The 15,435-nt window shown below is 44.0% G+C and overlaps 1 protein-coding gene across 2 annotated transcripts in view; it reads left to right on the top strand.

Moving 5' to 3' along the window:
• The first annotated feature begins 353 nt into the window (after positions 1–353).
• TRIM44 (tripartite motif containing 44) overlaps positions 354–15,435 on the top strand; it is a 99,199-nt gene continuing 84,117 nt past the window's right edge. Inside the window, exons 1-2 of one of the 2 annotated variants that reach the window (XM_034769681.1) lie at positions 354–1,107; positions 9,032–9,109. In XM_034769681.1, the coding sequence (XP_034625572.1) occupies positions 721–1,107; positions 9,032–9,109 (465 nt within the window). In that variant the 5' untranslated portion in view covers positions 354–720. The remainder of the gene's footprint in view (positions 1,108–9,031; positions 9,110–15,435) is intronic. The other variant, XM_034769682.1, reaches the window with a different exon arrangement.

Genomic DNA, 15,435 nt, shown 5'->3' with positions numbered 1-15,435 from the left:
GTGTTGTTGCCACCATGTTGGTCCCACACCTGAAGCAGAGCTCTGTGTACACTTGAAAGCTTTGTCTCTCTCTAACCAACAGAAACTGGTCCAATAAAATATATTACCTCACCCACCTTGTCTCACAAACACACATACACATTTTTCATCATACCAAGAGGGAGATACTTAAAAAAAACCCTCTACCTTAGCATTAATCCCAGCAGGTGAGGGATTTCCCCTTCAATCAACGTGTTCTGATAAATCTGATGCTTCCTGCAGTTTTAAAGGGAGGGGAGAGAAAAAAGGCCATTGCCACTTTAAATGACTCAGGAAGTAAAAACCAGGATGTCCTGAACTTTAAAAGTGAAAGTAGCTGCTAATGTGTATCGGGCCCTACTGCTTCGTTTAGAGCAGCAACTGGGATCCCAGCACCCTGCTCATCAAACCTAAGTGGGGAGAGGTTATTTTGGCTTGTTAAATCCCAGTTGTTCAGAAGGTGGGAGGCGCAGGGGATCAGGCTGGGAGCTCAGCCAGGAATAGAAGGAGAGGGATTGTAGCTGGAGACTAGGAAGCAGAGCAACTGGGCCGTTCAAGTGTCGCAGGGCAGAGAACAGCTGGAGGCTTGTGCTGGAAGGGGGGAAGCTGCTTCCCAGCTGAGAGCTGTCGCAGGGAAGTGACCAGGAGGAGTAGGGGGCTGCGGCACCAGCCAGGCCAGGCCTCCCCTGGGAGAGGCTCGCCATGGCCTCTGCGAAGGGGGAGCGCGCCGAGGAGCTTCCCCCCGACGGCACGTGCGATGTCTGCGAGCCCGATGAAGCCGAGAGCGCGGTGGGGGTGTGCGAGGAGTGCGGCTTCTCCTTCTGCCAGCCCCACGCCAAGGAGCATGGCCAGAAGTACGCGGCCCACCACCTGCGGGGCCCTGCCTCTGGCCGCGACGAGGCGGGGGAGGGCGAGGAGGCGGGGGAAGAGGCGCCCAAGCTGGAGCGGAAGAAGTGCGAGGAGCACGGGCAGGAGCTGAGCCTGTACTGCAAGGAGCACGAGAAGATCATCTGCGTGCTGTGCGCCGTCACCGGCACCCACCGGCAGCACCAGCTCATCACCCTGGATGAAGCCTACCAGACCATGAGGGTAAGCGCCCCTCCCTCCCTAGAGCATCTCCAACAGGCTCCTCCTGCCTTCCCCCGGTTTCTCACCGCCCTGGGACCCTCTCCTCCGCTCGCGGGGTGCCGGAGGAAGAGCTCCAGTGAAGTGGCAGCATTGCACCGGTGTTGTGAGTGGAGCCCCATTGCACACCCTGGGGAAACTGAGGCACAAAGAGGAGCATTTGCTCTCTTTGCAGGGCTGTTGTGCAGTGTGTCAGTTTCAGGGTTCAGTATGGCCTGCCAGGATGTGTTAGGCCAGACTCACTGGTGCCCCATGTGTCCTCCCTTCTTATGGCTCCCCATCACACTCACCCATAAACAGAGGGATGACAAGAGATGGAGAAAGAAGGGGCTTTAGAGCAGGCCCAAGGTATCTCTTTAGGATGGTGTAATCTCATGTCTGCCCCCCACCAGTGCAAGAGACAGACCACACTCCCATATTGGGTGTTGGTTGCCTGAGATGATCCTGCACTCCAGCAGTTCCCCTGTTGCCACAAGCTCCTTTGGCAATAGGGCATTGGGGGATGTAAAATAGGCTAATGCTCAGGACTACAGTATTCTGCAGCGGAAGCTGAACTGGCCCCCAATACTCCTGAACAAGGGAGGCACAAGCACCCTCCCCTCTGCCTTTGTGCTAGTGCAGAGGTTAATTCCCCTGATGATGGTCTATAAACTCTTGGGTATTGTGGGCTTGATTTTTCTCTTGCATGAGTTGACACTGGAGTAACTCCACTGATGCCAGTGAAGTTGCTTTTGAATCCCATCAGAGCCTCAAGAGAGTAAGGCCGTCTGTCTTTTTGTCTTTACAGTGCACCCAGGAAACAAACATAACCAAATTATCTATTGTGTATTGCTGCTTACAACCCAAATATAAACCAGACCCAACTTTTGCTGTGTCCAGTTGAGAAGGTTTCATTTGGACCCATCAGTAGGATGCCTATTGAAAGCATGGTTGTAAATGCACTCTAAGGCCTGATGATCCATGCTGCAAAGTTTTATCAGTAAAACTTGCCTTCTGTTGGCACACAGGCTGTATGCAGTGTGTTCCTTCTTAGAGATCCTAGGAAGGTTTTGTCTTTCAGCATTTCCATGCCTGCCCCAGAGGGATGGTTTGTGGTGTCTTTAATATCCTTGGCAAAGCAATCATTTCTGGGAAATTTTTCCACATATTGTTATCACATCTGACCTGCCCTTCCCCTGATGAGGGCATTTTCTATACTGAAACTAAGTGAATTAGCAAACAAATCCCAGGGTCTGTCACTACAGGCTCAAGAAGCAACCAGCCAGACCAAGCTTCTTTTCTCTGCTTCTGTGCACTTGGGGTAGTTACAAGAGCATGTGTGGATTGGCCCCAGGGAGTTATCAATAGACTGCTTCTTTCTCCATCTCTTCCAACCCTTCTGTTTATGGGTGAGTGTGATGGGCAGTCATAAGGGGAGATGACACGGGGCAAGAATCAAGAAAGGAGGATGGGGGGGGGAGAAAAAATACATGGGTTAGAGATCGGGGGAAGAGAGATGGTGAGATGGCAGCAACTGTGCTGGGGCATTGACATGTGAGGACATAGAGAAAGGTAACCAGCCACCAATCAGTTGTTTCACCATTGGAGATGCTCTTTACAAAGCATGGGAACTATGGAATGAAATCTGACATAGGCAAGTAGCTCTCAGTAAATGTAATATTGCTGCACCTTAGAGACTAACAAATTTATTAGAGCATAAGCTTTCGTGGACTACAGCCCACTTCTTCGGATGCATAGTCCACGAAAGCTTATGCTCTAATAAATTTGTTAGTCTTTAAGGTGCCACAAGTACTCCTGTTCTTTTTGCGGATACAGACTAACACGGCTGCTACTCTGAAACCTGTAATATTGCTGGGTTTCCTTGGGGGTTATTGACATGTATAAACCTCTTACTCTCTGAAATGGGAAGTTCTTGTATATTTCAGGAGCCTGCTGGTGCAGCGTGCTCTGGCAAACCAAGACACAGCTGGTAGGTTTAATTTTAGGCCTCCCTTCCAATCTTGATGGTTGTTTTTCTGCAATCCCAGGAAAAGTGCTGCTCTGTCTCTTAGGAAGTGTGGGAGTTTTTAAAGTCATGGTGTTAATTTTCTAAGTATCAAAATAGAAAGGGGAAAAATACACAGACGTGCTGCTTCCTCTTTGTTCACTTCACTGCAGATGTATTTGTTCCATTAATGGCTAAAATGACTAGCTAAAGGACTGATCGCTCCTCTGGATACATCTACACTGCAGCTGGGAGCTTAGGGGGTTGAGTGGGCTGGAGATCCCAAGCTCCAGCCCATGCCGCTATGCCCACGCTGCTGTTTTAAGTGTGCTAACACAAGTCTTGCCAGCTCAAATCCATCTACCCAAGCTTGCTCCCTGCTGCAGTGTAGACATACTTTGTCTACCCTGCTGTTGCCTTTCAGCTGCACATTTCTGAAACCTTCTCCCATAGTTCCACAAAGAGTGGACTGGATGATTCATGGGGGATTGGTAGTAAGATATTAAAAGCCTCTGAGTTGTATCCAACCCCCATTAGTTGCTGCTGCTGTTTAGCTGAGAGTTCCTACAGTCTGTTGGCTGTTGGGTGGCCTATGCGAAATAAATTTGTTGGCTTAGTCCAGTTTCACGGTCTACATCGTAAAAATTGCTAGCGCCCGTAGCGCTGTTGTTTGGAGTCTCAGCAGAAGGGCCACTGAGAGCAGGCTCCTCTCCAACTCCGAGAGCTAGTTCCTTTGATCTGGATTGCAGCACATAGGGGAAGGTTGTCTGGCTCTCCTTGTGTTGCCTGTTTTCTGTCTAAAGTTGGGACTTCAGTCTCCAGGGCTGTCAAGACAACTCCTGTTGTAAGCACTACATTCACGTGCACAATATGTTTTTTTAAAGAGTGCTCCCAAGCCATATTTGTTTCAGTAGTGTCACTTCAGTGTCTCAGATTGTTATTGTGCTTCCCTTAGAAGAAGTGAAAGCGTCAGTAACAAAGACAGCACCACCCACCCATTCGCAGAGGTGAAGGGGCTGGATAATAGGCTGAAATCTTGTTCTTGTTTGTCAAGGTCATTCTTTGGCTAAGGGTTCCAAGTCAATAAGATGAAACCCAGAAAATCAGAGATGGGCCTGACCTGCTAAATTGGAATCTGAATCCAAGCATTGCCAGTGTTTGAGGAGGTGAGGGGGTAGTGGTTCTGTTAATGGATTTTTGTTTTGAAAGAGAAGTATATGGGGCTGACCCCTGGAGGGAACCTTACATTTTTTGAAATTGTTATTGGAATTTCTTTTGGCGCTCAAGTAGTTGCTAATTAGAACAAGGCTAGTAGTGCAACAGGATTAATGAATGCCCATTTCATTAAGGGACTTATTTCCAATGTGCTGAACACCCATAGCTTCCAGTGACTTGAACTGGAGCTGTGGGTCCTTAGCATCTCTTTAAAAACAAGGGGTGGGATCCTTGTTCTCCGCGCCCCCCTCCCCATTCCAGCTCCTTTGTTCTGGGTAAAAAGGCTGAAATGGTGTAAGCAGCTCTAAAAGCCTCAGGTCTAGAAGGGACAGGCCGGGGGCAGGTACTGTGGAGGAAGCCATAAGGAGTCCTTGAGAGTTAGCCTTCACAAGCCTTGGCATTGGGGGCAGGGATGAGAGGGCATGTTAGGGGTGGGGATTGCAGCAAGCAGACAGTTTCCGGCAGTGGTGCAGCCCAGAGCAGTGTTGCCAATGTAGCAAATTTGTTGCTAATCTAGCAGTTTTTTAATCTCAGAAAGATTTGTCAAGCTTTGCTGCACCAGGTTGCTGAACAGTGACTTTTAAATAAATTTCTGGATACTCTGACTTTTGCTTTTGCCCGTGCTCAGGGAATGAGCTTCAGTTCCGGTCAGACCTTGCTTAGAGTTGGAGGCGCCTGTCCATGCGCACTTCTGGGGTGTCAGATTTTGGCGGGGGGACGACGATGAGGGGAAATGCGGTGGCACCTGTTGCTCCTTGTGTAACTCCAGGCAGTGGCGAGCAGCAGCTGTAGTCTGCCCTGTTGTCACTCAGGACCCAGCAGTGTGGAGGCCGGAGCCTCCGGCTGCAAATGGTCTCACTGGGCTCAGCAGGTAAGAGACTCTCAGGATTGAGCTACCTGCCTCCCCCCACTTCCTGCAGGCACTTGCCATGCAGCCCTTTGCATTTCTCTAGACACTCAGCATCAACCCTGGCATCCCCCAGACACCCAGCACACATCAATCCCCCCTCAGACGTTGATCACCCACAGCCCTTTACAAAGGGTTGTTTACGATGAATGTGGAATCAACATCATCTCGGCACGATCAAATACAACTCGAATAGATCCTGAATCCTCCGCTGTACAGTTGCGAAACATGGACACTATGTTGCTCAGACTGGACAAAGCTGGAGGCTTTCCGCACAAAATGCCAACATCGTATATTGGACACAAAGTGGAATGACTTTGTAACACAGATGTTTACGGTTGCTCCAGTCTACGGACTACTGGGGCCATTTGCCCATAGCCGTCATCTTATGCTTTTCAGACATATTGCCAGAATGCCACAAGGCGTTCCAGCAAACGCCATTCTCTGGGTGGCTTGGAACATCCGGGATACAATTCCCCCAACTGAGGGGTGGAGACGGCCCAGAGACAGACCCCCCTATTACATGGGTGCATCAAGTCTGTTCCGACATAGGACTTTCAACTGGTCAAGGCCTTGCGGCCACACAGGAACTGACCAAATGGCGAACAAGCGGTACAGCCGATTGTTCAGTTAAGCATTGAAAAAGAAGAAGCACCGCCTAATTAGCGCCCCTACCATCCCCTACACAGAATCTCTTATGTGTCTGTCAACCTTGCAGTACCCACAATGCTTCCCCAGAGCTCTGTCCACCCTCCGGCACTTCACCCAGAACACTTAAATCTTGTTACACTTTATTTGAAAGGGGAAACCTTTGCAGGAGAGCAGTCGGGTCCTTAGAATTGTCCTTTTCAATAAATCTCCACAGCCATGTGGAAGAAAGGCAAATGGTTGTCTTGATGCCTGTATTCGCTTTATTTAAAATTCAGTTTTAATTATTTTAAAACTCCAATGAATGCGTCTCTAGCTGTCCTAACGTTTACCACATCTGTCAGAGAAGCAACCTTTTCTTTTTAGCTTTTATACTTGTGGATTTTTATTTCAAATTGCATGCTACAGTAGCATTCAAAAGCATTACATTTACAACTGACTCCGCCACAAGTTGAGTAAAATCCATACTGAATCGTTCAAGGGCATACTGACGTAATTCATATGTTAATCACCTTTTCCCAAAAATAAGAAAAAGAAACAAGGAAACAAGAAACAATTCATTACGATGTGTCCCTGCAAACAAATCTATAAAGCTTTTACCAAGTAGCAAAACATTGCAGTCATATGTACTTTAGAAGTCTTGTTGGTTACAAGACTTCTCCTGTTTAGGAAAAGATGGAGGGACTGCTCCCGCTGAAGTCGGTGACTTCACTAGCAGTGGATTCAGGCATCAAATCTAGAAAGTAGTGTGGAGTTGGGGCTTCTTTGTACCATGTGATGATAGCAGCCAATGGAAAATGATCATGCAGATGGCCACACCCAGATAAATGCTGGCTCTCTGGAGTTTAGAGAGATTTTTGCTCCATCTGGAGAATTTTCAAGGTCCAAATGGTGACTTTCACTGAGTGGCAGTTGCAACACTGACCCAGAGCACAGCCCTTGGATGTTGCCATAACTTAGGCTTTTAGCCATCTGAGCCCTGGCCCCATCTCCTCTTGGGTAGCAGAGAATCTCACCCCTGGCACACGTTTTCTTATTTTAAACTTTTGTATCCCAAAGTTCACAGAATAAATTAACTGAATACACTCCTGGTTCATATTTACCCAAATTTAACCATGATGCTCCCATCTCTATTACAGATTGGGCAGGTGCACACTGGGTGCAATTTTAATTTCCTTGGAGCACTGTTTCTTGAAATGAACTAGCCAGTTCTCATTGTTCATCCTGCTTCTTACTGAGTTCCTAGCAGGGTGTCTGTGTCTAACTTCACCTGCTCTAGAAATGCAGTCCCGCAGGGTGCTGAGTGCTCTGAACTTGGTGAAATCAGTGAGCATTGAGGTTGCTCTGTACCCTTATTTGTGCAATGGTAGGCCTGCAGTACCAAGGATGTAATCAAACTACTTCAGTCAGGTGGGTGGGGGGGATAAGGTTGGTTAGGTTTTTGCAAACTTCAAATTGCTGGCTGTATTCCTGTATCCATAGTGGAGAGAGAATCTTTAATGCGTAACAAACATTTTTAGCTGTAGCTTGGATCGTTCTAGTTTTGGAATGTGTGTTCAGACTCGACTCTCCTTTGCAAAAGAGCATGCTCCAAGTAATAGTATCAATACCTTGTCAATAGGTGACAATAACCAGCTTTGTTCGACTTTCAAAAGTCATACTCTGATAGCTTATTTATCAAAAATAGTTTGGATGATGTTTTAATGCTGTGGAAGAGCCACATGGCAAGTGAAATGAAAGACTCGGGTAATGCCCTTAGCAGATCCTAGTCTCTGAACTAGGATCAGAGGAGCTACTGTGGAGGATCTAGAGCACAGAAGTTTAAATCAGATGGGACGTGCTCACATTTCTCTGCTTTGACATTTAATGTATTTTGAGAGGAAAAAATGCTCTTGTTTTCTGTCTCTGGGTGTGTGTTAAGGATCATTGGGATGCTGCTTGCATTGTTTAAATCACTCTGCCTTCTGTCTCACGTCAAACTAGTCTTTATGGACACTTGCCATTGATGCCTCATTGAAAAACTTCTCTTTGGAAACAGTCCTGCTTATATACCATATTTTAATAGTTTACCATTTATTTGGTTGATTACTTGGAGCACCTGTATACAAATAAGATCTTTGTTGCTTTTGATTTTTGTCTGTTCCTGCTGCTTCCGCCTCCTTTGAAATCCTAATCTGAATGTCATAATTGATTGCTCAAGGAATAGAAGATACGATGCCTGGAAACTGACTGGCGCTATATAAACACCTTAATTAGGTAGGTTTCCAGTGAGGAATGAGCAACAGAAGCAGATGACATTATTCCTGTTTTGATGCAGCTGTCCCAAGGAAAAAATATATATATAATTTTTTTTTTAAAGGAAGACATCAGAAACGTTCACTATAAGCAGAATCATCCTGTGCAAATATCCTCTCAAATAAGTGTAACTTTACTTTTTGCAGAGAACAGTTGAAGCAAAGGAAATGAATATTCCAGGGATTCCATAAGTGCCTATCACTTCACTTCTCTCTCCTGAAGTATGAACTCTTGATTGCTTCCTTAATTAGTTCTTTCCTTTTTTTAATCTCTCTCTCTGCTCCTGTTTATAAATGGATATACAAAAAGTGCAAGATTAAATTATCAGGCAGCCAGTGCCCATTATAGAATATAAATGTTACATGGACCCTGGCCACCCCATTCTTGCAGATCCTCAGTAAGAGCCTTATCCTGTAAAGTGCTGAGTGCCTCCTGCAAGTCACTGAGCCATTGGCTTTAGTAGTAGTTGAGGGGCAATGAGCATCTTGTAGGATTGGGCCCTAATTCAGTGAACATGGGTACAGCTGAGCCATGAGACAAAGCAATGAATGAGTCAGCCTGTGCAATTGCATTTAATTTTCATTCCAATAGTTTTCTCAGCTCACTTGGCGGCAGCTTGCTCTTTTTTTTTTTTTTTTTTTTTTTTTTTCCTCGTGCCTTTTGCCTGAACAAAAATAGTCCCAGAAACGCAGGCAAATGTATTCATGGGTTCACTGCAACTTGGCTGATAGAATTAGCTGAAAAATTGCTGCCTCCGATTGTCCTGTGAAAATCCTTGTTGTGCTTGGTAGAGTTAAAATGAGTGCTGTTTAGTGACCTCTGTCCTCCCTTCCTTTTAGAATAGAGAACCCGTTGACCTGAAGGTGGCCATGCTGGAGATGGTGGAAAGGTTAAAGTTCAAGTGTGCAGACCCTAAAGTAAGTTACTGAAATGATTGTTTGAATGCACGTGCGCGCTCTCTCTTTCTCGCCTTTCATTCTCCTTGAGCTAAGCGCAGTATATTGTTAATGACTATCTGAATGTTACGTTGAGATCTAATTAAGCATGTCAATCAAAACACAGAAAGCAGACTTCTGATATGCCTAGTGATATGTCATATAATTTTTCCCTTGTATGTTCAAAGTCATAAAATAGAATCATTAATTGTTTTCTCTCAACTGCAAACGAGTGTGTTGTTAATTTTCTTTGCAGTAGCGCTTACCTTAAAGGTCCACACCCACTCTAAAATCAGTGTAGCTAAACAAATTGTGAAAGGTCCACAACAAGCTATACTGTTGCTAAGGTGGCATCAGAGAAACATGATCTATTGGGGAACTAGGACAACAGTCTTCCTTCCGTCATCCAAGTGGAGATAATAACCAAGAGCCCTTTGGAGAATGTGCTAAGGTTCCATGTGACAAGGAATCTTGTCAGAAGATGTAAAGGTGACCATCTTCCTGGAAAAACAGACCTCCTGGAAAGAGAAGGGAAGGTATAACATCTCAAGTGTACGTATTCCAGTGCAGAGTCAGGGAGCGAACTAAGAACTACTTACTGGTATGACACCTGTTAACATGGACTCCCATTTGCTAACCAAAAATCTGCAATGGAAATGGCATCTGCAAAGCTTCATTTGAGGGCCTGGGATTGGTTATAAGAAGGGGGAGCCACAAACAGGAATTATCATTGACAAACAGCTCCGCAGGAGAGAGGAAAGAGGGCTTCTGCTTCTCAACATTGTGGTAAGTATAAGGCATACATCAGCAAAATTGAGGCTAAAGTGGTTTATACAAGTGCTGGTAGCTATTCTCGTGGAGGTGGTTTTATTACAGCACTAGGAGAGCTCTCTCCCAGCGCTGGAGCCGTGACTACACAGCCACATTAAAGCACTGCCGCGGCACTGCTTTAACATTGGCTGTGTAGACATACCCTTACACCAGCTATCAGGAAAAACTTCCAAGTGGCAAGATCTGTTAGATAATGGAGGAGTCTCTTAAGGGAAGTTGCAGCAAACCCCATTGCTTGATGTATTGAAAACTCAATGGAACAAAATAGTAGCGTAACAAAGGTGCCACAATGTATAGAGTATAGATGTGTAGAACTAGTCAGTTAACAACACCAGAGCTATGAACTTGCCAGTCAATCACACACCTCATTTGGAACCAGAAGTACACAATCAGGCAGAAGCAGAGACCCAAAAAAAAAAAGGGGCGGGGGGAAATAAAGTACAGTACTGTGTTAAACGGAAACTACTAAAAATATAAAGGGAGAGCAGCATTTTTGTTCTGCATAGTAAAGTTTCAAAGCTGCATCAATGTTCAGTTGGAAACTTCTGAAAGAACCATAACATTCAGCGTTACGAACAACCTCCATTCCCAAGGTGTTCGTAACTCTGAGGTTCTACCGTAGATGATGGGATAGGTCTTCCTTATCTCTTATCCTGTGCATTTGTATTCTCTTGAAGTTTCCTGATTGTTTCCATATTTCCCTCCAGTTGCTAAATCATGTATTTACTTATTTGTAAGTACTTCCAGGGTTTGCATAGTGTGTGGTAATTGTATCCTGCTTGCTTCTCACTAAGGGTTGTTTGGTACTGGAATTCCAAAATGAGGTGGAGGGAAGTTGTGATCAGATGGACACTGAGTATACCGTACTAGATCATGGACTGTAATGTAACAAATTCTCTACTAACACCCAAACCTCACATTAACTGGGTTCTGGTACAGTAGCTGGGGTGGCTGACTGCCCTCCTCCATTGTGGCCAACATCTATTTTTCCTTCTGTAATAGACTATTTTGTTACTGAGATTTTTTTTTTCCCCTTTTCCCCTGCTGTAATTCTCCTGGAACATCTGCTTGAACCAGAAACAAACAGCAGTTCGTTCTCTGGATACTGCGTCCTTGCCTGAACGCTCTGGCCCCGAAATCCTCCAGCGCTTTGTTCCTGTAGCGTTTTTTCCCTCTGGCACTACAAGACTTGATTAATCCAAATGTTGAAGTCCCGCAGGCACTGTAGTTATTTTTAGCTTTAGAGCTCTGCAAAAGGTGGATGAAGATTTATGATTTCATCTAATATAAATCTAGCAGCTCTTCCCTTCCCAGCTAGGACTTGGATGGATTCCAGCAACCTCCTCCCCTCTCTTAAATAGCCTTTTATTTCTTTAATTAAAAAGTTCAGAAGGGCCAGTGAGTCCTTCAGGGTCCTAAGGAGCATGGATGAAATAGGTACAATATATAACGTTAGGAATTTCTGCGTATGGCTGCTTTCATTTGGGGATTATAAATTGGTTTTTGCAAATGCCTATTTATTTTGTGCATTGGTTCAATGTCTTGGGGGTGGGAGGAAGAGAAGGCTGGAGTGGTGAGAGAGGCTGGTTAGACTAGTGATGAACCTTAAAAAGTTTGGAGATCCATTTTGGATGCTTACCTAAAGTTCTAAGGATCTCTTATTTGAATATCTCCTTAAGAATGGCCTCTGTCTTTACCCCACCCTTCCATTTCCCCATGTAGTTCATATTTTACAGTTGGCTTTCAGAGACGTTGACTCTTATTCTGAGGGGATAGAACAGAAGAATGGCCATATTGGGTCAAACAAATGGTCCATCTAACCCAATATCCCATCCTCTGACAGCAGCCAACACCAGATGTCTCAAAGGGAATGAACAAAACAGGGAACCATCAAGCGACCAATCCCCTGTCATCCAGTCCCACCATCAGGCAGCCAGAGGCCTAGGGACACCCTGACTATCTTGTCTAATAGCTATTGATGGACACATCCTCCATGAACTTATCTAATTCTTTTTTGAACCCAGCTATAGTTTTGGCCTTCACAACACTCCCTGGCAACAAAGTTGACTGTGCATTGTGTGAATTAGTACTTCCTTGTGTTTGTTTTAAACCTGCTGCCTATTTATTTCATTGGGTGACTTTGTTCTGTTTGGTTCTCGTGTTTATGTGAAGAGGTAAATAACATTTCCGTATTCACTTTCTCCACACCATTCATGATTTTAATAGACCTCTATCATGCCTCCCCTGCCCCCACCCACCCCGGTCATCTCTTTTTTTTTTCTAAGCTGAACAGTCCCCATATTTTTAATCTCTCCTCATATGGAAGCTGTCCCTTGCCCTTCTCTGTACCTTTTCCATTTCTAAAATACCCTTGTTGAGATGGAGCGACCAGAACTGCATGCAGTATTCAAGGTATGAGTGTACCATGGATTTATATAGTGGCATTACTGTCTTATTGTCTATCCGTTTCCTAATGGTTACTAACATTGTTAGCTTTTTTGACTGCTGTTGTTGCACATTGAGTGGATGTTTTCAGAGAACTATCCACAATCACTCCAAGATTTTTCTTGATGGTAACTGCTAATTTAGACGCCATCATTTTATATGTATAGTTGGAATTATGTTTCCCAATATGCATTACTTCGCATTTATCAACATTGAATTTCATCTGCCATTGTGTTGCACAGTCACCCAGTTTTGTGAGATCCCTTTGTAACTCTTCACAGTCTTCTTTGAACTTAACTATCTTGAGTAATTTTGTATCATTTGCTATGCCACCTCACTGTTTACCCTTTTTTCCAGATCATTTTTGACTATGTTGAACAGCACTTGTCCCAGTATAGATTCCTGGGGGACCCGGTTATTTACCTCTGACCATTTATTTCTACCCTTTGTTTCCTGCCTTTTAAACAGTTATTGATCCATGAGAGAACCTTCCTTCTGATCCCATAACTGCCTACTCCGTGTAAGAGCCTTCGAGACCTTGTCAAAGATTTTATGAAAGTCCAACTTCACTATATCAGGTGGATCACCCTTGTCCACATGTTTGTTGATCCTCCTCAAAGAATTAGTGAGGCATGATCTCCCTTTACAAAAGCCATGTTGTCTCTTCCCAAACAGATTGTGTTCATCTATTTGTCTGGTTGAAACTATAGCAAAGAACAGAATTATCAATTTGCCTGGTACTGAAGTTAGGCTTACTGGCTTCTAATTGCCAGGGTTGCCTCTGCAGCCTTTTATAAAAATTGGCATCACATAAGCTATCCTCCAAACATCTGGTACAGAGGCCGATTTAAGTGATAGGTTACATACCACAGTTAGTAGTTATGCAATTGCATATTTGAGTTGCCTCAGAACTCTTGGATGAATACCGTCTAGCCCGGGTGGCGTGTTACAGTTTAATATATCTGTTTGTTCCAAAACCTCCTCGATTAGCACCTCAATCTGGGACAGTTCTTCAGATTTGTCACCTAAAAAGACTGTCTTAGGTGTGGGAATCTCCCTAACATCCTCTGCAGTGAAAATCAATGCAAAGAATTTATTTAGCTTCTCCACTATGGCTTCCTTGAGTGATCCTTTATCACCTTGAGAATCCATGGCCCCACTGACAGGCTGTCTGCTTTTGATGTACTTAAAGTTGTTTTTGCTATTAGTTTTTTGCTAATTACTCTTCCAATTCTTTTTTGGCCTGCCTAATAATATTTTTACATTTGACTAGCCAGAGTTTATGCTCTTTTTTATTTTCCTCCATAGGATTTGACTTCCAATTTTTAAAGGAGGCTTTTTTGCTTCTAACAGCCTCTCTTGCTTTGTTGTTTAGCCATCATGGCATTTTTCTAGTTATCTGTTTATATATAATATAATATAATTTGAGGCTCTATAATAGGTTTTTTTTTTTTTAAGTTTCCATGCAGCTTGCAGCCTTTCACTCCTGTGATTTTCTTTTAATTTCTATGTAACTAGTTTCCTCATTTTTGTGTAGTTCTTTTTGAACTTAAATGTTACTAGGGTGGGCTTCTTTGGCATTTTCCCCTTCACAAGGATGTTAAATTTAATTATATTATGGTTGCTATTACTGAGTAGTTCAGGTACGTACACCTCTTGGATTAGATACTGTGTTCCATTTAGTACTAAATCAAGAATTGTCTCTCCCCTTGTGGGTTCCAGGACGTGCTGCTCCAAGAAGCAGTCATTAATGGTGTCTAGAAACTTTATATCTGCATCCTTCCCTGAGGTGACATGTACCCAGTGTATATGAGGGTAGTTGAAATCCCCCATTATTAATGAGTTTTCTATGTTTAAAGCCTCTCTAATTTCCCTGAGTATTTCACTTTCACCATCACAATCCTAGTCCAGTTGTTGGTAGTATATTCCTATTGCTATACTCTTGTTATTCAAGTATGGAATTTCTATCCACAGAGATTCTGTGTATAGTTTTATTCATTTAAGAGTTTTACTATATTTGGCTCTGTGTGCTTTTGCACATATTTAATGCCATTCCCTCACCAGCACAACCTATTCTGTCATTCCTATATATTTTGTACCCTTGTATTACCATATCCCATTGATTATCATCGTTCCACAAAGTTTCTGTGATGCCTGTTATACCAATATCCTCATTTAATACCAGGCATTCAAGTTAACCCATTTTAGTATTTAGATTTTTACCATTTGTATACCAGCACTTTTAGTTGTCTGCCCTCCAAGTGACGTCATTGAATGGGACTCTTTTTCATTTTACTGTTTCTCTTCAGTTCCTCTCTGTATTTTATCAACTTCTATCCTCTCCTCTTTGCTAGGATATAGAAAATCCCTGATAATAGATCCTCCAGTATAGGATGTATCTGTCTGAACTGTGTGCTACTCCACACCTGTCAGCTTTCCCTCAGTCCTTAGTTTAAAAACTCCTCTACGACCTTTTAAATTTTACATGCCAGCATTCTGGTTCCGTTTTTTGTGTTTCAGGTGGAGCCCATCCTTCCTGTCTAGGCTTCTCCTTCCCAAAAGGTTCCCCAGTTCCTAATAAATCTAAAACCCTCCTCCCTACACCATCATCTCATCCATGCTCAGTTCTGCCTGTCTAACTGGCCCTATATGTGGAACTGGGAGCATTTCAGAGAATGTTCCCGTGGAGGTCTTGGATTTTAATCTCCTACATAGCAGCCTAAATTTGGTCTCCAGCACTTCTTTCCTACATTTCTATATATCATTGGAACCTACATGTATCACAACCGCTGGTTCTTCCCCAGCAGTGCACATAAGTCTGTCTAGTTGTCTGGACAGATCTGCAACCCTTGCATCCAGCAGGCAATTTCCTTGGAGAAGAAGGATTTGGCGTGGAGCTTTTGGAACTTGTTTGTTAGCCTTCAGGCCCACTTTTACTGCTTGTCTGTGAAGCGATGGATGTTGGCTGGGTAGCAGCAATGTAGGGAGGTTAACTTTTCTCTTTGTGTATTTTTGGTATTTTTATTTGATCT

The sequence above is a fragment of the Trachemys scripta genome, chromosome 4, assembly GCF_013100865.1.
Source record: "Trachemys scripta elegans isolate TJP31775 chromosome 4, CAS_Tse_1.0, whole genome shotgun sequence".
Taxonomy (NCBI): Eukaryota; Metazoa; Chordata; order Testudines; family Emydidae; genus Trachemys; species Trachemys scripta.
The sequence above is the reverse complement of the archived record's forward strand: the minus strand, read 5'-3'. Positions and strand labels throughout refer to the sequence as shown.